This window comes from Pleurodeles waltl, chromosome 7 (assembly GCF_031143425.1).
Source record: "Pleurodeles waltl isolate 20211129_DDA chromosome 7, aPleWal1.hap1.20221129, whole genome shotgun sequence".
Classification (NCBI taxonomy): domain Eukaryota; kingdom Metazoa; phylum Chordata; class Amphibia; order Caudata; family Salamandridae; genus Pleurodeles; species Pleurodeles waltl.
In genome coordinates, this window is record NC_090446.1 from 898,333,152 (window position 1) to 898,356,495 (window position 23,344).

Below are 23,344 nucleotides of genomic sequence, written 5' to 3' on the forward strand. Positions count from 1 at the left end.
TTGTCACTCCAGCATCTCACCCTCAACAAACATAAGCATTCTTGTGAACAATACTCGATACAGTGATTGGCAAAGCCTAGCCCAGCAGTGAGAAAGTGATGGCCTTTCAGAGGCTGCTCTCGCTTTAGCTGATATTGCTTCCTCTGGCAGTGAAAATAATGAATATTGTTGACTGGTCATTGGTAATATCTAGTGTTGGGCAGAGCCCAGTGTTTAGCACAAAGTAATGATGAAACAGTAAAGACTTGTTAGTGGCAGGTCATTTCTCTATTTCCCCCACACCCTAAAAACACTCACTAGTGACCATAAACTCTGATGTCTACCAGACAGTGGAAACTAAGTAAAAGTGCACTGTTAAGAGACAAGGTTAGAACTGAAATAAAGGAATATGCTACAAGAGGCATTTAAGGTCATTGTAAGAGGGCGATACACAGTTAAGCATGACTTAGTGCATAGTGGAATATGAGGTAAGAGTTAAATACCAGCTCTGTACTTTATGGCAATCCTATCCTACTTGAGTAAATCCGAGGGGAAAAAACATGAATATGAAGGAATAGCTCAAAGAGAAGAAATATAACTTTAGGGATATCCCGGGAAGGGCAGGAGACCCAAGAGGAGTGAAGTTACCATGGGCTGCAATTAACATAGGATGGATCGAAACTCAGAAGAGTGACCTCTGATATGAGGGAAGCCATATCCTATCAACATTCATTGGCTATTCTGGTCAATTATACTTTTCGGATTAGGTGTTCATCACAAACAGATGAGTGCCTTAGGGATATCGCCTTGTCCTGGTTGAGCAACGTGCATCAGCAGGACATGGAAAACCATTCTTGGTGGAAGAAATAAGGGGAGTGATTCGGAGCATGCCATTGGGTAATGCTTCGTAGTCAGGCTGTAGTCCAAGTTGTAAAAAGAGCTTTTTTTTTTTTTTCTTCTTCTTTTTGCTCCACATCTGTTGGCCTTGTATGAAGAGACATGAAGTAAGTAGTCACTCCCAACTACACTGAAAAAGGAGGTTCTGGTCTCTTTGTTAAAACAAGGGAAGTCTTCAGATAAATGAGTCTTGCCACTCAACACAATTCCCCTGGCCACTGTGTGACCCAAAGATCTTTACTTCGGTCATTGTCAGTCACTTGATCCACTTCTCTCAGAGGTGGCCTTCTGCGATCAGACAGAGGTTGTAGGAAGTTGGCTCTGTATGCACTATTTCAAAGTAAGGAATAGTATGCACAGAGTCCAAGGGTTCCCCTTAGAGGTAAGATAGTGGCAAAAAGAGATAATACTAATGCTCTATTTTGTGGTAGTGTGGTCGAGCAGTAGGCTTATCAAAGGAGTAGTGTTAAGCATTTGTTGTACATACACACAGGCAATAAATGAGGAACACACACTCAGAGACAATTCCAGGCCAATAGGTTTTTGTATAGAAAAATATATTTTCTTAGTTTATTTTAAGAACCACAGGTTCAAATTCTACATGTAATACTTTGCATAAAAGGTATTGCAGGTAAGTACTTTAGGAACTTTGAATAATCACAATAGCATATATACTTTTCAAATAAAACACATATAGCTATTTTAAAACTAGACACAGTGCAATTTTCACAGTTCCTAGGGGAGGTAAGTAATTGTTAGTTCTTGCAGGTAAGTAAACCACCTACGGGGTTCAAGTTTGGGTCCAAGGTAGCCCACCGTTGGGGGTTCAGAGCAACCCCAAAGTTACCACACCAGCAGCTCAGGTGCAGAGTTCAAAGTGGTGCCCAAAACACATAGGCTTCAATGGAGAAGGGGGTGCCCCGGTTCCAGTCTGCCAGCAGGTAAGTACCCGTGTCTTCAGAGGGCAGACCAGGGGGGATTTGTAGGGAACCGGGGGGGACACAAGTTAGCACAGAAAGTACACCCTCAGCAGCACGGGGCGGCCGGGTGCAGTGTGCAAACACACATCGGGTTTTCAATTGGAATCAATGGGAGACCAAGGGGTCTCTTCAGCGATGCAGGCAAGGGGGGGGGGGGGGTCTCCTCGGGGTAGCCACCGCCTGGGCAAGGGAGAGGGCCTCCTGGGGGCACTCCTGCACTGGAGTTCCGATCCTTCAGGTCCTGGGGGCTTCGGGTGCAGGGTCTTTTCCAGGCGTCGGGATCTGAGAGTCAGGCAGTCGCGGTCAGGGGGAGCCTCGGGATTCCCTCTGCAGGCATCGCTGTGGGGCCTCAGGGGGGACAACTTTGGTCACTCAGTCTCGGAGTCGCCGGGGAGTCCTCCCTGAAGGGTTGTTTCTCCACAAGTCGAGCCGGGGGCGTCGGGTGCAGAGTTGCAAGTCTCACACTTCTGGCGGGAAACACAGTCGTTTTAAAGTTGCTCCTTTGGAAACAAAGTTGCAGTCTTGGGTGAACAGGGCCGCTGTTCTTGGGAGTTTCTTGGTCCTTCTAGAGCAGGGCAGTCCTCTGAGGATTCAGAGGTCGCTGGTCCTGGGGAAAAGCGTCGCTGGAGCAGTTTTCTTCCGAAGGGGGGAGACAGGCCGGTAGAGCTGGGGCCAAAGCAGTTGGTGTCTCCGTCTTCTCTGCAGGGTTTTTCAGCTCAGCAGTCCTCTTCTTCTTAGGTTGCAGGAATCTGGTTTCCTAGGTTCTGGGGAGCCCATAATACTGAATTTAGGGGTGTGTTTAGGTCTGGGAGGGCAGTAGCCAATGGCTACTGTCCTTGAGGGTGGGTACACCCTCTTTGTGCCTCCTCCCTGAGGGGAGGGGGGCACATCCCTATTCCTATTGGGGGAATCCTCCTTCTACAAGATGGAGGATTTCTAAAAGTCAGAGTCACCTCAGCTCAGGCCACCTTAGGGGCTGTCCTGACTGGCCAGTGAATCCTCCTTGTTTTTCTCATTATCTCTCCTGGACTTGCCGCCAAAAGTGGGGGCTGTGTCCAGGGGGCGGGCATCACCACTAGCTGGAGTGCCCTGGGGCATTGTAACACGAAGCTTCAGCCTTTGAAGCTCACTGCTAGGTGTTACAGTTCCTGCAGGGGGGAGGTGTGAAGCACCTCCTCCCAGAGCAGGCTTTTTCTGTCCTCAGAGAGCACAAAGGCTCTCACCGCATGGGGTCAGAAACTCGTCTCTCAGCAGCAGGCTGGCAGAGACCAGTCAGTCCTGCACTGAACAATTGGGTAAAATACAGGGGCATCTCTAAGATGCCCTCTGTGTGCATTTTTTAATAAATCCAACACTGGCATCAGTGTGGGTTTATTATTCTGAGAAGTTTGATACTAAACTTCCCAGTATTCAGTGTAGCCATTATGGAGCTGTGGAGTTCGTTTTTGACAGACTCCCAGACCATATACTCTTATGGTTACCCTGCACTTACAATGTCTAAGGTTTTGCTTAGACACTGTAGGGGCATAGTGCTCATGCACCTATGCCCTCACCTGTGGTATAGTGCACCCTGCCTTAGGGCTGTAAGGCCTGCTAGAGGGGTGACTTACCTATGCCATAGGCAGTGTGAGGTTGGCATGGCACCCTGAGGGGAGTGCCATGTCGACTTAGTCTTTTTCTCCCCACCAGCACACACAAGCTGGCAAGCAGTGTGTCTGTGCTGGGTGAGGGGTCCCTAGGGTGGCATAAGACATGCTGCAGCCCTTGGAGACCTTCCCTGGCATCAGGGCCCTTGGTACCAGGGGTACCAGTTACAAGGGACTTACCTGGGTGCCAGGGTTGTGCCAATTGTGGAGACAATGGTACATTTTAGGTGAAAGAACACTGGTGCTGGGGCCTGGTTAGCAGAGTCCCAGCACACTTCTCAGTCAAGTCAGCATCAGTATCAGGCAAAAAGTGGGGGGTAACTGCAACAGGGAGCCATTTCTTTACAGAGGTTAACCCAGGTGTATCAACTTCACACTGTTTGCAAGCATTAACTCTTCTCCTAAATTTGGAACTTTCCTTAGTGGCGATATTCCTTGACTCCATAAATGCATTAACTCCCTAGAATGAGAATACCTTTATGCTGTGCTCAGAAGAATTGAGATGCCCTTGGTTTTAATCAGTTACATTAGGCTGCTGTGTTCTGACTCCTTAGAAAGTATTAGAGTTAATGGGATGTTTTATTTGCTATTCGCCGTCTTGTGATATACCAGACATGGGTGTGTCGTCTTGTTGTTCATTCCCCCACCCCTCCCCAATTGCCCATTTACTTTGCAATAGGGCCTTATTCTGAATACGCAGTCGGGTATACCAACCGTGGACTCCCAGGCTTGGACTGTATGACTCAATAATTGAGAGGCATGCAAAATCCTTGACCCAGTCATGCAAGGATTTAGAAGACTTGGTGGTATATCAGCGATCATCACTAATTGAAGTAAATTACATATATTCCCCTTGACATATAGCACAAATCAGTTTGAGCCAGAGTTCTACCTCGAGTAGTAGGAGATATCGATTAAATATGTAGGGATCTGGATTAAGTGCAATTCTGAAATTAGTATTTGAGAGAACTTTCGATTGACCTTTGCCAGGCTGGCACAGCAGAGTAAGCAGTGGTTGACAGTCCTTTGTCTCTTGAAGGGTGCAATGAGCTGATCAAGATGCTACAAGACCATTACTACTTTGAACATTCATAGGCTCTTTTACAGTGAACAGCAGTTACCTGCAGAGCAGCTACCAGCAGTGCCCAGGTCGAAAGACATCTGCGGTACTTCCCTTTTGTGGTTTTTTTTAAATTTAGCAATCCTCAACTGGGAGGTTACCCCACAAAATCACTGGCACACACAAGGCCACAACTGTATGATACATTCTGTTTCATAGTTGGTGGCGATCTGTAACTAAGCAAACAACATGTACAATAATTGCAGCTTTGACTAATTAACTACAACAAGTTTATTTCCCTTTCTATGCCTGTTGTCCTGGCTTTGTATGTCCAGCAATGTAATATAACTACATAATGCATATATTAAAAGTTGTACATTCATTGAATGTCTGTCTCAATGCTGCTTCTTGTGAAAACTAAGTTCATAACTTCAAGATATTGTGTTATGAAGTTCAAGTGAAAAGAAAAATATTTGTAAAAGTATGGATGCCTACCTCGTGTGGTAGGGAGCACATATTGACTAGCTCACAATCCAGGGTCAGTTGCTTACGCAGCCTCGTCACTCACTTATCCGGGTACTAGAACTGATGGCAGTTTCGCTAATACTATGAGCTTTTCAGAACTTGTTTCACAACAATACAATCATTAATCTGCACAAACATGACCACCATGTTCTACTTATAAAAAAACAAGGAGGCACGCACTAGTTCGTCGCCTTAGCTGAACACCTCTTGGGAGTGGGCGGCAACTTAGTGAGACTGCTCAGCAAAACTCACCAACAAATAAATGACCAATCAAAACCCATGTGCTCCAGTAATACTTCTACCTAGGAGACCCCAAAGGTAGGCCTAAAGTGAGAGAGATTTTGCAAGCACCGGTGATGCTAATCCTCATTGATTTCACCTGGGCATGTCCGCAGTAGTTCTAGCTACTACTGGAAATGCCCAATTATCTTCATGATGGATGCGTCTAGATCGGCTTGTGCAGTATGAAGATCAGTTGCTCCGTTACAAAATCAATGCATTGAATTTCGCAGTTTAGCACCTGAAGTGTTAAAATGTAGCTTTCTACAGCTTCCTGAAGGTTGCATTGAAATTCGTAAGGAACTGCAATAATCATTCATGCTACGCAGCTAATTGGAAACATTTTGTCCACTATTGTAACATTTTCACAAATGGCTGCACTGCACTCCTCTTTCATAGGGGTCCACATTGCCTCAGTAGCAGCTTGTATGAGAAATAAGAAATAGTCCATCTTGAAAAATCCTCTTGTAAAAGCGTTTGTGGAAGCACTTACAATTGTTATCCCACCTTCATCACCACCAGCCCCTTCAACTTCATGGGTCTCCTTTTGAACTGCTTTTGAAAGTAGCAGTTTCACTTTTTCATTTCAAATTATAGATTTATGCCTTTTTTTCCCCCTTCATCCGCAATTTGTTGTGGAAAGGATTTACACGCTTCATCCTCCGTGTACTACAATCAAACATCTCTTTTCTGCATTTGGACAGCCCATCCTTGGAAATCCAGTTTGCAAGGTGAGACTTGCATATGGCTCATGAAAGGCTTTTAATTTTGCTATGCCAAAGCTGCATGCACACTACTCTGTGTGGCCTATGCACAGTATGTGATCTACAACAGAACAATTTACAAATGGAAAACATTGCTTAGGTGTAACAATTGGTTTGAAGCTGGTTATGCTGGATATCCATAGGACAGTACCACACAAAAGGGCATCCTCATAATCCCCCAGGGAACTGGATATTGATATATGTAAACGTAAAGTGCCCCCTAAAGAAGGAAGAGTTTTGTGAAATATTTTGAGTATTAAGGGGATTTTTTTTGTTAACAAACATACAATCCCACAAATGAAATTTAGGTAAAAATGTTCTGTTAAGTGTTCCTGTAAACAGTGATGCAAGGCATGCTTTGTTACAAACCGAACACATTTTATTTGTCTAAAATCCTCATATAGCTGTCTCCTTACAGGGTAAAAACGGCCGCATAATCCCTCTGTGGTAATGATGAAAACATTGTATGAGTTTCAGAGTGATCTGTGATGGATAGGGCAACCACTGAACTGTTTTTCAGTAGTCTGTAGGAGTTCTTTTCATTTATTTCGGCAAGTTCATTTCTTGGCAGTTGTGGTTGACAGTCCGACATTTCTGTCTTTGGTTGTCTAAAGAGTACTTGAGACAATCTTCAGAATAATGTGTCAATTTTAATATTAAAATACATTTAAGACCCCTTTTTATGATAGAACCTACACGTAGAAAAGAAAAGCCTTCATTACAATGAAGCACATAGGAGATTCCATATACAACAAACATTTAGTTGAAAAATACATCTGCTTTAAAAAATACCAAGTACATCACTACTTTTGCAGACTTTTAATCTGCATCTCTTTACTTTGTATCAAGGTGTGTGTTCATAGAGTGGATTGGAAACCATTCACTTGTATTCTATGTGCAGTTGTATTTTTTATATACATTAATATTGTGTAGAAATGACATCTAATGTTTTTTTTTTTTTTTTTTTTTTTTTAATTGTAGATGGATTTTATCAAAAGCCAAGAAGGAAGATATTGATGAAGACATTGCCAAATATGATGGTGAGAGCCGTGTATGCTGGGGGTTGGGGTTGCAGGGGGAATTGTCATGGCCACCCTTGAGATCCCAAAACACTTTGCCAAATATCTACAAAATATGTACATCTGCGCAAAGCTGTTCCTTAGAGATGTGTACTTATGTGAGGGTAAAACAATTGTTTTTGCAGCCTATGAAAAAGCCTTTCAATGGTCATTTGTTTCGTTTGATAAAGGCAAACAGTTGTAATAGTCATTACATTAAGAAAAGTGACCAGAAAAAAAATCTTTCACAACCTTTATGAAAGAAAATGAAAGACTGTGGCAGCAGATAGGCTGCACTAACCAAGGAGTAAAACTTTTTTTCTGGGAGGGGCGGGGTGGAGGGTGTGTGTGTGTGTATAGATATAGAGATATATATATGTGTGTGTGTGTGTGTGTGTGTGTGTGTGTGTGTGTGTGTGTGTGTGTGTGTGTGTGTGTGTGTGTGTGTGTAGGAAGTTGGCTCTGTATGTGCTATTTCAAAGTAAGGAATAGCATGCACAGAGTCCAAGGGTTCCCCTTAGAGGTAAAATAGTGGTAAAAAGAGATAATACTAATGCTCTATTTTGTGGTAGTGTGGTCGAGCAGTAGGCTTATCCAAGGAGTAGTGTTAAGCATTTGTTGTACATACACATAGACAATAAATGAGGTACACACACTCGGAGACAAATCCAGCCAATAGGTTTTGTATAGAAAAATATCTTTTCTTAGTTTATTTTAAGAACCACAGGTTCAAATTTAACATGTAATATCTTGTTTGAAAGGTATTGCAGGTAAGTACATTAGGAACTTTAAATCATTTCAATTGCATGTATACTTTTCAAGTTATTCACAAATAGCTATTTTAAAAGTGGACACTTAGTGCAATTTTCACAGTTCCTGGGGGAGGTAAGTTTTTGTTAGTTTTACCAGGTAAGTAAGACACTTACAGGGTTCAGTTCTTGGTCCAAGGTAGCCCACCGTTGGGGGTTCAGAGCAACCCCAAAGTTACCACACCAGCAGCTCCGGGCCGGTCAGGTGCAGAGTTCAAAGTGGTGCCCAAAACGCATAGGCTTCAATGGAGAGAAGGGGGTGCCCCGGTTCCAGTCTGCCAGCAGGTAAGTACCCGCGTCTTCGGAGGGCAGACCAGGGGGGTTTTGTAGGGCACCGGGGGGGACACAAGCCCACACAGAAATTTCACCCTCAGCGGCGCGGGGGCGGCCGGGTGCAGTGTTAGAACAAGCGTCGGGTTCACAATGGAAGTCAATGAGAGATCAAGGGATCTCTTCAGCGCTGCAGGCAGGTAAGGGGGGGCTTCCTCGGGGAAACCTCCACCTGGGCAAGGGAGAGGGACTCCTGGGGGTCACTTCTGCAGTGAAAGTCCGGTCCTGGGGGCTGCGGGTGCAGAGTCTTTTCCAGGCGTCGGGACTTAGGTTTCAGAGAGTCGCGGTCAGGGGAAGCCTCGGGATTCCCTCTGCAGGCGGCGCTGTGGGGGCTCAGGGGGGACAGGTTTTGGTACTCACAGTCGTAGAGTGGTCCGGGGGTCCTCCCTGAGGTGTTGGTTCTCCACCAGCCGAGTCGGGGTCACCGGGTGCAGTGTTGCAAGTCTCACGCTTCTCGCGGGGAGATTGCAGGGTTCTTTAAAGCTGCTTCTTTGGATAAAGTGCAGTCTTTTTGGAGCAGGTCCGCTGTCCTCGAGAGTTTCTTGTCGTCGTCGAAGCAGGGCAGTCCTCAGAGGATTCAGAGGTCGCTGGTCCCTTTGGAAGGCGTCGCTGGAGCAGAGATCTTTGGAAGGCAGGAGACAGGCCGGTGAGTTTCTGGAGCCAAGGCAGTTGTTGTCTTCTGGTCTTCCTCTGCAGGGGTTTTCAGCTAGGCAGTCCTTCTTGTTGTTGCAGGAATCTAAATCTTTAGGTTCAGGGAAGCCCTTAAATACTAAATTTAAGGGCGTGTTTAGGTCTGGGGGGTTAGTAGCCAATGGCTACTAGCCCTGAGGGTGGGTACACCCTCTTTGTGCCTCCTCCCAAGGGGAGGGGGTCACATCCCTAATCCTATTGGGGGAATCCTCCTTCTACAAGATGGAGGATTTCTAAAAGTCAGAGTCACCTCAGCTCAGGACACCTTAGGGGCTGTCCTGACTGGCCAGTGACTCCTCCTTGTTTTTCTCATTATCTCTCCTGGACTTGCCGCCAAAAGTGGGGGCTGGGTCCAGGAGGCGGGCATCTCCACTAGCTGGAGTGCCCTGGGGCATTGTAACACGAAGCTTGAGCCTTTGAAGCTCACTGCTAGGTGTTACAGTTCCTGCAGGGGGGAGGTGTGAAGCACCTCCACCCAGAGCAGGCTTTGTTTCTGTCCTCAGAGAGCACAAAGGCTCTCACCGCATGAGGTCAGACACTCGTCTCTCAGCAGCAGGCTGGCACAGACCAGTCAGTCCTGCACTGAACAATTGGGTAAAATACAGGGGGTATCTCTAAGATGCCCTCTGTGTGCATTTTTTAATAAATCCAACACTGGCATCAGTGTGGGTTTATTATTCTGAGAAGTTTGATACTAAACTTCCCAGTATTCAGTGTAGCCATTATGGAGCTGTGGAGTTCGTTTTTGACAGACTCCCAGCCCATATACTCTTATGGCTACCCTGCACTTACAATGTCTAAGGTTTTGCTTAGACACTGTAGGGGCATAGTGCTCATGCACATATGCCCTCACCTGTGGTATAGTGCACCCTGCCTTAGGGTTGTAAGGCCTACTAGAGGGGTGACTTACCTATGCCACAGGCAGTGGGAGGTTGGCATGGCACCCTGAGGGGAGTGCCATGTCGACTTAGTCATTTTCTCCCCATCAGCACACACAAGCTGGCAAGCAGTGTGTCTGTGCTGAGTGAGGGGTCCCTAGGGTGGCATAAGACATGCTGCAGCCCTTAGAGACCTTCCCTGGCATCAGGGCCCTTGGTACCAGGGGTACCAGTTACAAGGGACTTACCTAGGTGCCAGGGTTGTGCCAATTGTGGAAACAATGGTACATTTTAGGTGAAAGAACACTGGTGCTGGGGCCTGGTTAGCAGGGTCCCAGCACACTTCTCAGTCAAGTCAGCATCAGTATCCGGCAAAAAGTGGGGGGTAACTGCAACAGGGAGCCATTTCTTTACAGTGTGTATATATATATGTGTAAGGAAATGCCTCCTTGGCTTGGTTACCCCCTGACTTTTTGCCTTTGCTGATGCTATGTTTTGAATTGAAAGTGTGCTGAGGCCTGCTAACCAGGCCCCAGCACCAATGTTCTTTCCCTAACCTGTACTTTTGTTTTACACAATTGGCACACCCTGGCATCCAGGTAAGTCCCTTGTAACTGGTACCCCTGGTACCAAGGGCCCTAATGCCAGGGAAGGTCTCTAATGGCTGCAGCATATCTTATGCCACCCTGGGGACCCCTCACTCAGCACAGACACACTGCTTGCCAGCTTGTGTGTGCTGGTGAGGACAAAACGAGTAAGTCGACATGGCACTCCCCTCAGGGTGCCATGCCAACCTCACACTGCCTATGCAGTATAGATAAGTCACCCCTCTAGCAGGCCTTAGAGCCCTAAGGCAGGGTGCACTATACCACAGGTGAGGGCACCAGTGCATGAGCACTGTGCCCCTACAGTGTCTAAGCAAAACCTTAGACATTGTAAGTGCAGGGTAGCCATAAGAGTATATGGTCTGGGAGTCTGTCAAACACGAACTCCACAGCACCATAATGGCTACACTGAAAACTGGGAAGTTTGGTATCAAACTTCTCAGCACAATAAATGCACACTGATGCCAGTGTACATTTTATTGTGAAATACACCCCAGAGGGCACCTTAGAGGTGCCCCCTGAAACCTTAACCAACTACCCGTGTAGGCTGACTGGTTTTAGCAGCCTGCCACACTCGAGACATGTTGCTGGCCACATGGGGAGAGTGCCTTTGTCACTCTGTGGCCAGTAAGAAAGCCTGCACTGGGTGGAGATGCTATCACCTCCCCCAGGCAGGAGCTGTAACACCTGGCGGTGAGCCTCAAAGGCTCACCCCCTTTGTTCCAGCACCACAGGGCACTCCAGCTAGTGGAGTTGCCCGCCCCCTCCGGCCACGGCCCCACTTTTGGTGGCAAGGCCGGAGGAATTAATGAGAAAAACAAGGAGGAGTCACTGGCCAGTCAGGACAGCCCCTAAGGTGTCCTGAGCTGAAGTGACTAACTTTTAGAAATCCTCCATCTTGCAGATGGAGGATTCCCCCAATAGGGATAGGAATGTGACCCCCTCCCCTTGGGAGGAGGCACAAAGAGGGTGTGCCCACCCTCAGGGCTAGTAGCCATTGGCTACTAACCCCCCAGACCTAAACACGCCCTTAAATTTAGTATTTAAGGGCTCCCCTGAACCTAAGAATTTAGATTCCTGCAACTTAAAGAAGAAGAGGACTGCTGAGCTGAAAAACCCTGCAGAGAAGAAGACTCCAACTGCTTTGGCCCCAGCCCTACCGGCCTGTCTCCCTCCTTCAGAAGAAAACTGCTCCAGCGACGCTTTCCCCAGGACCAGCGACCTCTGAATCCTCAGAGGACTGCCCTGCTTCCAAAAGACCAAGAAACTCCCGAGAACAGCGGCCCTGTTCAACAAAGACTGCAACTTTGTATCCAGAGGAGCAGATTTAAAGACCCCTGCAATCCCCGCAAGAAGCGTGAGACTTGCAACACTGCACCCGGCGACCCCGACTCGACTGGTGAAGAAACAACACCTCAGGGAGGACCCTCCGGCGACTCCGAGACTGTGAGTAACCAAAGTTGTCCCCCCTGAGCCCTCACAGCGACGCCTACAGAGGGAATCCCGAGGCTCCCCCTGACCGCGACTGCCTGAGTCTGAAATCCCGACGCCTGGAAAAGACCCTGCACCCGCAGCCCCCAGGACTTAAAGGATCGGAACTCCAGTGCAGGAGTGACCCCCAGGAGGCCCTCTCCCTTGCCCAGGTGGTGGCTACCCCAAGGAGCCCCCCCCTTGCCTGCCTGCACCGCTGAAGAGACCCCTTGGTCTCCCATTGAAATGTACTGGAAACCCGACGCTTGTTTGCACACTGCACCCGGCCGCCCCCGCGCTGCTGAGGGTGTACTTTCTGTGTGGACTTGTGTCCCCCCCCCGGTGCCCTACAAAACCCCCCTGGTCTGCCCTCCGAAGACGCGGGTACTTACTTGCTGGCAGACTGGAACCGGGGCACCCCCTTCTCCATTGAAGCCTATGTGTTTGGGCACCACTTTGAACTCTGCACCTGACCGGCCCTGAGCTGCTGATGTGGTAACTTTGGGGTTGCTCTGAACCCCCAACGGTGGGCTACTTTGGACCCCAAACTGAACCCCGTAGGTGGTTTACTTACCTGCAAAAACTAACATTACTTTACCTCCCCCAGGAACTGTTGACAATTGCACTGTGTCCACTTTTGAAATAGCTATTTGTGTTTTATGTAAAAGGTATATATGCTATTGTGATTATTCAAAGTTCCTAAAGTACTTACCTGCAATACCTTTCAAATAAGATATTACATGTAGAATTTGAACCTGTGGTTCTTAAAATAAACTAAGAAAATATATTTTTCTATAACAAAACCTATTGGCTGGAATTGTCTCCGAGTGTGTGTTCCTCATTTATTGCCTGTGTGTATGTACAACAAATGCTTAACACTACTCCTTTGATAAGCCTACTGCTCGACCACACTACCACAAAATAGAGCATTAGTATTATCTCTTTTTGCCACTATCTTCATCAGATTTTTGCCCTGGCTGGCTGTTGTTTTCTTGTGATCCTGCATCTTCCAGTATATATATGTGTATATATAATATATGTGTCTGTATATGTTCGGTGGCATGTGTAGCTGCAGATTCACATGCTGTGCATTATCCTGCCATCTAGTATTGGGCTCGGAGTGTTAAAAGTTGTTTTTCTTCAAAGAAGTCTTTTCGAGTCACGAGACCGAGGGACTCCTCCCTTTCGGCTCCATTGCGCATGGGCGTGGACTCCATCTTAGATTGTTTTCTTTCCACCATCGGGTTTGGACGTGTTTCCTTTCGCTCCAATAGTTTTAGTCGGAAGTTTCAAAACTCTCTCTTTCCCGTCGGTATTGTTTCGATCGCGTTCCATCTTCTATCGACACTTCGGTACCGTTTACTTGTCCTTCGGGGCGCACGTGCCCAACTCTGGCCTAGTCGGGCCGACCTCGTGGAAGCCTCATGGACCGGACTCCATTCTGCTTTTGTCCTCAGTGCCACGCTAAATTCCTATATAGAAACCAACATCTCTGCCTTTTCCACAGACCATTGGGAAGAAAATTGCGAGGCCTGCAGATCCTTCCGTTCCAAGAAAACGCTCAGACAGAAGAGCGCGGAGACTCAAGATGGCATCCAAAAGCACTGAACGTCTTGATGAGGAGGAGGAGGAGATCATGCCGACTACTGTCTGCGTTCGAGGATCTGACTCCGAGCAGGAGTCTGAGGAGGATAGACCAGACCGGTCACGGCTGGACAGCACGTGAGTACGTCTGCCCCTGTCCCAGCCAAGCCCAAACATAAGGCCTTGGGGACGCCGCTGCCGGTAGGCCATGGCTCGACCCGCAAAGACCTTTGGTGACCAACCCACAAATTCGGCAACGAAAAAGGCCACTCCTCCCAAGCCATCGGACTCGAGCTGAAGCTCTGTCTCCCAGCCCAGCAAACATCGATATTTCGAGTCGAAATCTCAAATCGTTTTTGGAGCCTAGACCATCCTCAACTCCCACATTTTCGATCCTGAAAAAAACAGCTTCGGAGCCGAAAAAGCCTATTTACACAGAGCAGCATGGACTTTCACCGGCACTTAAAGAAAGCCATAAAGTTACTGAGGAACACTCACAAGTGGAGGCAATGGATGAAAGGCAAGGCAGGATTCACATCCATAAAGAGACTGGCAGAATTTTAACAGCAAAATACACAAGTGAGAGGGACCGGGAGATTAGTGGTCCAGGGTACGGTCTCCCAAAATAGTAAAAATATAAATTGTACACTGTTCCAAAAAAATATATATAGCCTACCAAGGGACCTAGAATGGCTAGAGCGCAAAACCCTCATGCATCTCAATGGATGACTCGCTTCATCATCGGGAACGCTCTTCACCAGGATGATCCCATTTTAGGGTCCAAACCTTGATCTCCCTGCTACTTAGAGAGCTACGTGGTTAAGAGCTCCCTGTGGGGAGCCTACCAGGCATTCCAGCACCAGCCTTGTAAACCGCGTTCCCGATGATGAAGCGGGTCCTCTATTGAGATGCATGAGGGTTTTGCGCTCTAGCCATTCCAGAATTTTAACAGCACCTCCTCCAAAACCAAAGAGGAAATTAGCCTTTCAAGAGGAATTGGACACTGCACAGCCTCCAGCTAAAGTGCCAAGAACAAAGGAGAAACCTCCACCGCCTCAGTTGTCTCCTCCTCACTCTCCACATTTACTTATCTCTCCCCCTATTAGCCCTACACCTATGCAGTCACCAGCACACTCATTCGATTCGCAGCAGGGCAATGTGGATCCATGGGATCTTTATGATCCAGACCCCATTCCAGACAGCAACCCAGATTGCTATCCCTCTAAGCCTTCACAACCAGAGGATAGTGCAGGCTACACTGAGGTCATAGCTAGGGCGGCATCCTATCACAATGTCTCTATGCACTCTGAACCATTAGAGGATGACTTCCTTTTTAATACACTCTCCTCTACACATGCAACTTATCAGTCGCTTCCCATGCTCCCCGGCATGTTAAAACATGCTGACCAAATATTCAAGGAGCCTGTAAAAGCAAGAATAATTACTCCTAGGGTGGAGAAAAAATATGAGCCACCTCCTTCTGATCCTGTCTTTATCGCCCAACAGTTACCTCCAGACTCTGTAGTCGTAAGCGCAGCCAGAAAAAGAGCAAGCTCGCAGTCATCAGGTGATGCACCCCCACTAGATAAGGAGAGTAGGAAGTTTGATGCTGCAGGGAAAAGGGTGGCATCTCAGGCAGCCAACCAGTGGAGGATAGCCAACTCTCAGGTATTGTTGGCTAGATACGACAGGGCCCACTGGGATGAGATGAAAGACATAATACAACATCTCCCCAAGGAACAACAAAAAAGGGCACAACAAATAGTAGAGGAAGGGCAAGCCATCACCAATAATCAGATCCGGTCAGCCCTAGACTCGGCAGATACAGCAGCCAGAACCATCAACACTGCTGTAACCATATGAAGACAGGCATGGCTTAGATCGTCAGGATTCAAGCCTGAAATACAACATGCAGTCCTCAATATCCCATTTAACTAAAAACTACTTTTTGGCCCAGAGGTGGACATAGCAATTGAAAAAAATAAAAAAAGATTGACACTGCAAAGGCCTTGGGTGCTCTGTATACCACGCAATACAGGGGATCTTTCCGTAAGCCCCAATATAGAGGTGGATTTAGAGCCCAAACTGCTGAGGCATCCACCTCGCAGCCAAAGTCGGCCTACCAACCTCAGTTTCAACGAGGTGGTTTCAAAGGTACTTAGAGGCCAGTACCCCACGCGCAGGGGAAAATATCAAACAGCAAAACAAGCCTCACAACAAACTAAGCAGTGACTTGTGCCATCCCTTCCTCATTCACACCTCACCTGTGGGGGAAGACTGCAAAGGTTCCACAACAATTGGCTACCCATTACCACAGACAGCTGGGTATTATCAATTATCCACAATGGCTATTGCATAAAATTGAGACAAACTCCACCAAATATTCCACCAAAACCACACAAACTGTCCACAGACCATATCACTCTGTTGAAGAGGAAGTAAAATCTCTATTACTCAAACAAGCAATAGAAGCTGTGCCACAAAATCAAGTAGGGACAGGAGTTTTTACTCACTGTATTTCCTCCATCCCAAAAAGGATGGGACCTTAAGGCCAATATTAGATCTCAGAACCCTACATTTTTACATCCTGTCAGAACATTTTCACATGGTAACACTACAGGATGTTATCCCACTACTTCAATAACACAATTTCATGGCAACATTAGACCTCAAGGATGCGTATTTTCAGATACCCATCCATCCAGCGCACAGAAAATATCTCAGGTTTGTCATTCAAGGAAAGCATTATCAGTTCAAAGTGTTACCCTTCAGAATAACATCAGCTCCCAGGGTATTTACTAAATGCCTGGCAGTAGTTGCAGCCTACCTAAAAAGGCAACACATTCATGTCTTTCCATATCTGGATGATTGGCTAATAAAATCAAACAGTCATACACTGTGTCAAAACCATGCGCTTTATGCAATACAAACCCTGCACACCCTAGGGTTCTCCATAAACTACCAAATGTCACAACTACAACCTGCGCAAATTCAACAGTATTTAGGGGCAACACTAAATACTCAGAGCGCCAGCAAGCCCAAATCCGCAAAGAATACAACAATTTCACAATATACTAGCACAAATACACAGAGGCCAACAGTACACTATCAAATTCGTCATGAAAGTATTGGCCATGATGGCATCCTGTATTGCCATTGTTCCACATGCAAGACTAAACATGCGGGCCTTGCAACAGTGCCTTGCACAGCAATGGTCACAGGCACAGGCTCTACTTCAAGATCTAGTGTTAATAGACCGCCAAACATACTTATACCTTCATTGGTGGAATTCCAAAAACCTAAGCAAAGGGCTGCCATTTCAAGACCCTATCCCTCAGACCATACTTACAACAGATGCATCAATGATTGTTGATGTGAGCTCCCCAGCCAATCACAACATCCAAGGACAATGGGAATCCAAACACAAACAGTTACACATAAATCACTTTGAGTTGTTAGCTGTATTCCTAGCACTCAAAGCTTTTCAGCCTCTTCTCACTCACAAGAATATCCTTATCAAAACAGACAACATGACAACAGTGTATTACCTAAAGAAACAAGTAGGGACGCATTCGTCCCAACTCTCCCTCCTAGCCCAAAGAATTTGGCAATGGGCAATCCACAAGAAAAGATTCACCTGGTAGCACAATACATTCCAGGGATATGCAACCAATTGGCAGATGTTCTCAGCAGAAATCATCAACAAACACGAGTGGGAGATTCACCCTCAAGTAGTTCAGCAATACTTTCAACAATGGGGGACACCAGACCTAGATCTGTACGCCACCAGCGAAAACGCAAAATGCCTAAACTTTGCATCAAGATAACTACATCCTCTGTCCAAGGGCAATGCTCTATAGACCAGTTGGTCAGGGAAATTTGCTTACGCTTTTCCCCCTCTCCCACTCATTCCATTTCTAGTCAACAAACTGCGTCAAAACACGCTCAAGCTGATACTCATAGCACCAACGTGTGCACGTCAACCGTGGTACACAACACTTAGACCTGCCAATAGTACCACATATCAAACTCCCAAACAGACCAGATATGTTGACACAAAACAAACGGCAAATCAGACATCCATATCCCAACATACTCAATCTAGCGATTTGGCTCCTGAGGTCATAGAATTTGGGTATCTACAACTACCAACTGAATGTATGGAAGTAATTAAGCAAGCAAGAAAACCCGCTACCATGCAGTGCTATGCTAACAAATGGAAAAGATTTGTATATTACTGTCAATCTAAACAAATTGCCCCTCTTTCAGCATCAATACAAGTCATTGTATGCTATTTACTTCATTTGCAAAATCAAATTTAGGTTTTTCATCCATAAAAATACATCTCACTGCAATCTCCGCGTATTGGCAAAATATACAGCACAGCTCTTTATATAGAGTTCCTGTTATCAAAGCCTTCATGGAGGGCTTAAAACGCATCATCCCACCTAGAAGGCCTCCAGTGCCTTTGTGGAATCTAAACATAGTGCTCATGTGACCTATGGGCCCACCATTCGAGCCTATGCATGCATGCCAAATACAGTTCTTAACATGGAAAGTAGCCTTCCTAATCACAATTACTTAATTGCGAAGAGTTAGTGAAGTTCAAGCTTTCACAATTCAAGAACCGTTCATACAAGTACATAAGCATGAAGTGGTACTACAAACAAACCCTAAATTTCTTCCAAAAGTAGTATCACCTTTTAATATCAAACAGTGTAACTACCAGTCTTCTTCCCACAGCCAGATTCTGTGGCCGAAAGAGCCCTGCATACATTAGATATTAAACGAGCCCTAATGTATTACATAGATAGAACAAAATCATTCAGAAAAACTAAACAGTTATTTGTGGCCTTCCAGAAACCACATACTGGTAACACCATTGCATCCAAACATGTTACCTTCAAGCTAACAGACCACTCTTAGTTGCACCTAAAGCACATTCCACAAGGAAAAAAGGGGCTACAATGGCTTTCTTAGGAAACATACCAATGTCTGAAATATGTAAAGCAGCTACTTGGTCAACACCACATACATTTACTAAACATTATTGTGTAGATGTGTTAGCGCAGCAAGCCACAGTAAGTCAAGTTGTACTAAGAACATTATTTCAAACAACTTCAACTCCTACAGGCTAACCACCGCTTTTATGCGAGGAACAACTGCTTTTTAGTATAGGCACAGTATGTGTATCTGCAGCTACACATGCCATTGAACGGAAAATGTCACTTACCCAGTGTACATCTGTTCGAGGCATGTTCCGTTGCAGATTCACATGCACCCTCCCACCTCCCTGGGAGCCTTTAGCGTTTTAAGTTAAACAATAATTTGCATGGACATCTCTTTTCTGTACACTCTATCACTCCTACCTTACCCTTTGCGGTAAAACAATCTAACATGGAGTCGATGCCCAGGCACAATGGAGCCGAAGAGGAGGAGTCACTCGATCCCATGACTCAAACACTTCTTCGAAGAAAAACAACTTGTAACACTCCGAGCCCAACACTAGATGGCAGACGTATGCACAGCATGTGAATCTGCAGCAGAACATGCCACGAACAGATGTACACTGGGTAAGTGACATTTTCCGTATGTGCAAATGTATTTTATGGTTCATACAAAAGATGTGCTGTTCAACTGCTATTTAGTCTTGTTCAAGCATGTGAATCTAAATGTTCCAAAACTGGAGTAAGAAATTATGTTAGTGACGTGTACTTCTCCAGTATTGGTACCTTTCATATATTCACATGCGACCCACCCACCTCCCCGGAAAAGCTCACTTTCTGTCATGTGACATTATTTACACTTGTGCTCTAAAAATGTGAGTGACTGGAGCTATTCTGAGGAGTGTTGCAACCTGATTGGTCGTAGCTTAAGATTAGTCTTTTTTTTAAAAACATGACTAGGATATGTTACTAAACCGAGGCACCTATGACCTTTCCTGTCTATCTTTATCATTACACTGCTTTCTAATGGTATCATGGGACTCCCATTTCGACAACAACAGGGAATGATTTAAGCATGTGAATCTATGAAAGTTACCAATACTGGAGAACTACAGTTACAGGTAAGTAATTTAATTTCTTCATTATTAGTGAGGGCCATGAGGTATGATAAGTTTGCGTGCTGCTCTATTCTGTACACACCAAAGGTGGGAAGGGGGAACTAAGTTATGGTGGGTGCCTAGATTTAAAGCTCAGCTCAACAAAACCGAACCTGTAGTTGCACAAAGGGGTGTGCTCAGTTCAAGCTCAACCCCAGATGGGTTATGCTAATGGTTCCTCAAGTATTCTTCTGTAGTTTTAAATGAAAGGAAACTTTCCTTTATGGAAGAGGTGGTCTCGCACGCTTCAAAGTGACATGCTTCATCATAGACCACCTATCCCCACCATAGTAGAACAATGTTACCAGGGTAGACTCAACCTTCTGGTTCGGATCTACCAGAGGCAGTTCTTAAATAAAGCTTACTGAATTGAACTGGGATCCAGATACCTAAAAATACCTAATTGACTACGTAGGAAGTTGGCTCTGTATATACTATCTCAAAGTGAGAGAGTGCACAGAGTCCAAGGGTTCTCCTTAGAGGTTGATAGTGGCAAAATTAGATAATACCAATGCTCTATTTTGTGGTAGTGTGGTCGAGCAGTAGGCTTATCAGAGGGTAGTATTAAGCATTTGTTGTCCATACACCGGCAATAAGTGAGAAAACACACTCAAAGACTTAACTCCAGGCCAATAGGTTTTTATATAGAAAAATATTATTTTCTTAATTTATTTTAGAACCACAAGATTCAGAATTCAAGTAAGTACATAAATTGTAAGGTACTTGGCCATAGGTAAATATGGAAATTTGAATTAGAACAGTAATGCACACAGTTTTGGCAAAAATGGCAATAAGCTATTTTAAAAGTGGACATAGTGCAAAAGGCACACAAAAGACACCCTCAGCAGCACCGGGGCGGCCGGGTGCAGTGTGTGAAGTAGGTGTTGGGTTTTAGGTTGAAATCAATGGAGAGACCCAGGTGGGGGGGGGGGGTCACTCTGGCAATACAGGCAGGGCACAGGGGGGCTTCTCGGGCCAGCCACCGACTGCAACGATGAGGGCTGCCTGCTGGTCACTTCTGCACCAGTAGTTGGTTCTCTCAGACCTGGGGGCTGTGGTTGCAGTGCTTCTTCCAGGCTTTGGGTTCCTTGTTACCGGGCAGCCGTGGTCAGGGGGAGCCTCTGGATTCTGTCTGCAGACTTTGCTGTGGGGGTGCAGGTAGGTTGTCTCAGGGTGTCCACGTCGTTGGAGTCACCCGGGAGGGGGGAGAAGAGGGGTGCTTTCTGCAATGTTTGTTCTTCTGGCACGAGCCAGGGACGTCAGGTGCAGAGTGTTGGGGACTCACGCTTCTGGAGTGAGGCTGGAGTCCCTTTAAAGATGGTTATTTCTTTGTTGCTTGGTCAGAGCCGCTGTCCATGGAAGTTTCTTGGTCCTTTGGGTGCAGGGCCGTCCTCTGTCTGCAGAGGTTGCTGGTCATGCTGGATGTGTCGCTGTTGCAGATTCTTTGAGTCTGGAGACAGGCTGGTAGGCCTGGGGCCAAGTCAGTTGTCGTCTCCGTCTCTGCGGGGCTTTTCAGGTCAGCAGTCCTTCTTGTTTCAGGTCGTGAGGAATCTGAAGTCTTGGGTTCAGGGTCGCCCCTAAATACTGATTTTAGGGCTGTGTTTAGGGCTGGAGGGCAGTAGCCAATGGCTTCTGTTCCTGAGGGTGGCTGCACCCTCCTTGTGCTCACTTCCTTTGGGGAGGAGAGCACATCCCTATCCCTATTGGGCTAAATCCTCCAAAACAAGTTTGAGGATTTTCCAAGGAGGGGGTCACTTCTGCTCTGGTCACCTTAAGGGTGGACCTGGCTGAGGGAGTGGTGACTCCACATTATCTCCCCAGACTTGCCGCCAAAAGTGGGGGCTGTGTCCTGGGGGTGGGCATCTCCACTAGCTGGAGTGCCCTGGGGCATTGTAACACAAAGCCTGAGCCTTTGAGACTCACTGCTAGGTGTTACAGTACCTGCAGGCTTTGTTTCTGGCCTCATAGCACAAAGGCTCTCACCCCAGGAGGTCAGAAACTCATCCTTCAGTGGCAGGCTGGCACAGACCAGTCATTCCTGCACTGAAGGATTGGGTAAAATACAGGGGGCATCTCTAAGATGCCCTCTGTGGGCATGTTGTATTACATCCAGCACTGGCATCAGTGTGGGTTTAATATTCTGAGAAGTTTGATACCAAACTTCCCAGTATTTAGTGTAGCCATTATGGAGCTGAGGAGTTCGTTTTGACAAACTCCCAGACCATATATTTAATATGCCACACTGTACTTACAATGTCTAAGAATGGACTTAGACATTGTAGGGGTATTGCTCATGCAGCTATGCCCTCACCTGTGGTATAGTGCACCCTGCCTTAGGGCTTTAAGACCTGCTAGAGGGGTGACTTACCTATGCCACAGGTAGTATTTTGTGTGCATGGCATCCTGAGGGGGATGCCATGTCGACTTTGCCTTTTTCTCCCCACCCACCCACCCACCCACCGACCCACACACAATCTGCAATGGCAGTGTGCATGTGTTAGGTGAGGGGTCCCTTAGGGTGGCACAACAAATGCTGCAGCCCTTAGGGACCTTCCCTGGTCACAGGGCCATTGGTACCACTGGTACCCTTTTACAAGGGACTTATCAGTGTGCCAGGGGTGTGCCAATTGTGGAAAGAACACCGGTGCTAGGGCCTGGTTTGCAGGATCCCAGCACACTTCTCAGTCATGTCAGCATCAATATCAGGCAAAAAGTGGGGGGTAACTGCAACAAGGAGCCATTTTCCTACAGACTACCAGTAATTTAGTTAAAATTTTGGTGTCCACTGATATATTAAAAGCAAGAATATTTGATAAGCGAAAGTATAATGACTTAGCTCATCATCCAAGAAACCAACATGACTCTGCCCATTTTATAAGCCTGTACTGGTCCAGAACATTCATCAGGGCTGAGGATCCCTATCTAAGTTAGGTTGGAATAGTGTCAAACTATTAGTTTAGTAGTAGTGCGTAACCTAAACAGAAGAACCCTCTTGGGGCTTACCGGAGAATATATTAATCTTCCAAAACCTAATTGGAATACATCACAGATCAAGGGTCAAAAATCAGGAAGACCACTATGTCAACTGCATGGGAGCCATTAAGTGAAAATGCTAAGTGAGAAATGCACCTCAAAGAAGTGCAGTTTAAAAAGTGTTCAGGCAGAAACATGCACCCTTGTATTTATCAAACCGAGCATGTTCAGGGAAACATACAACCTGGAAAACTCCAGTGAGTGTTCAATGACTCAGGCCGTTTCATTCTATGACATACTGGAAAACGTGTGAATTCACTTAAACATTCTTACCCAGGATTGATGGGTTAATAGCCTTGTGTCTGGGACAGGGACTCTGCCCCTTGTAGTCACACACTGTGTAGGGAGAAGGAAATGCAAAGGCAATTGATAGTCATAAGGTCAATTGTTTAGCTCCAGGAAAGTAGTAGGCAGCAACTGTTATCGCCTACATCAGTAAATATTAGGCTGGGAAACCTACACAGTTCATGAGTTCACCTGGCATCAAGATAATGCTTATATCTCTAAAAATAAAATAAAATAAAAAAAACTATGGAAAGTACTACTACTGCCAAAGAAATGTATTTATAGGAGAAATTGTGTATTGATAGAAGAAATAACTAGGTCCTTCGTATATCGATAGGCTATGGACTACACAAAGGGAACATAGTGGCG

General features: G+C 46.1%; 1 protein-coding gene across 1 annotated transcript in view; it reads left to right on the plus strand.

Moving 5' to 3' along the window:
* Positions 1-23,344, plus strand: part of CANX (calnexin) — a 439,945-nt gene that overhangs the window by 85,369 nt on the left and 331,232 nt on the right. The window contains exon 4 of the mRNA XM_069199501.1: positions 7,112-7,170. Coding sequence (XP_069055602.1) covers positions 7,112-7,170 — 59 coding nt within the window. The remainder of the gene's footprint in view (positions 1-7,111; positions 7,171-23,344) is intronic.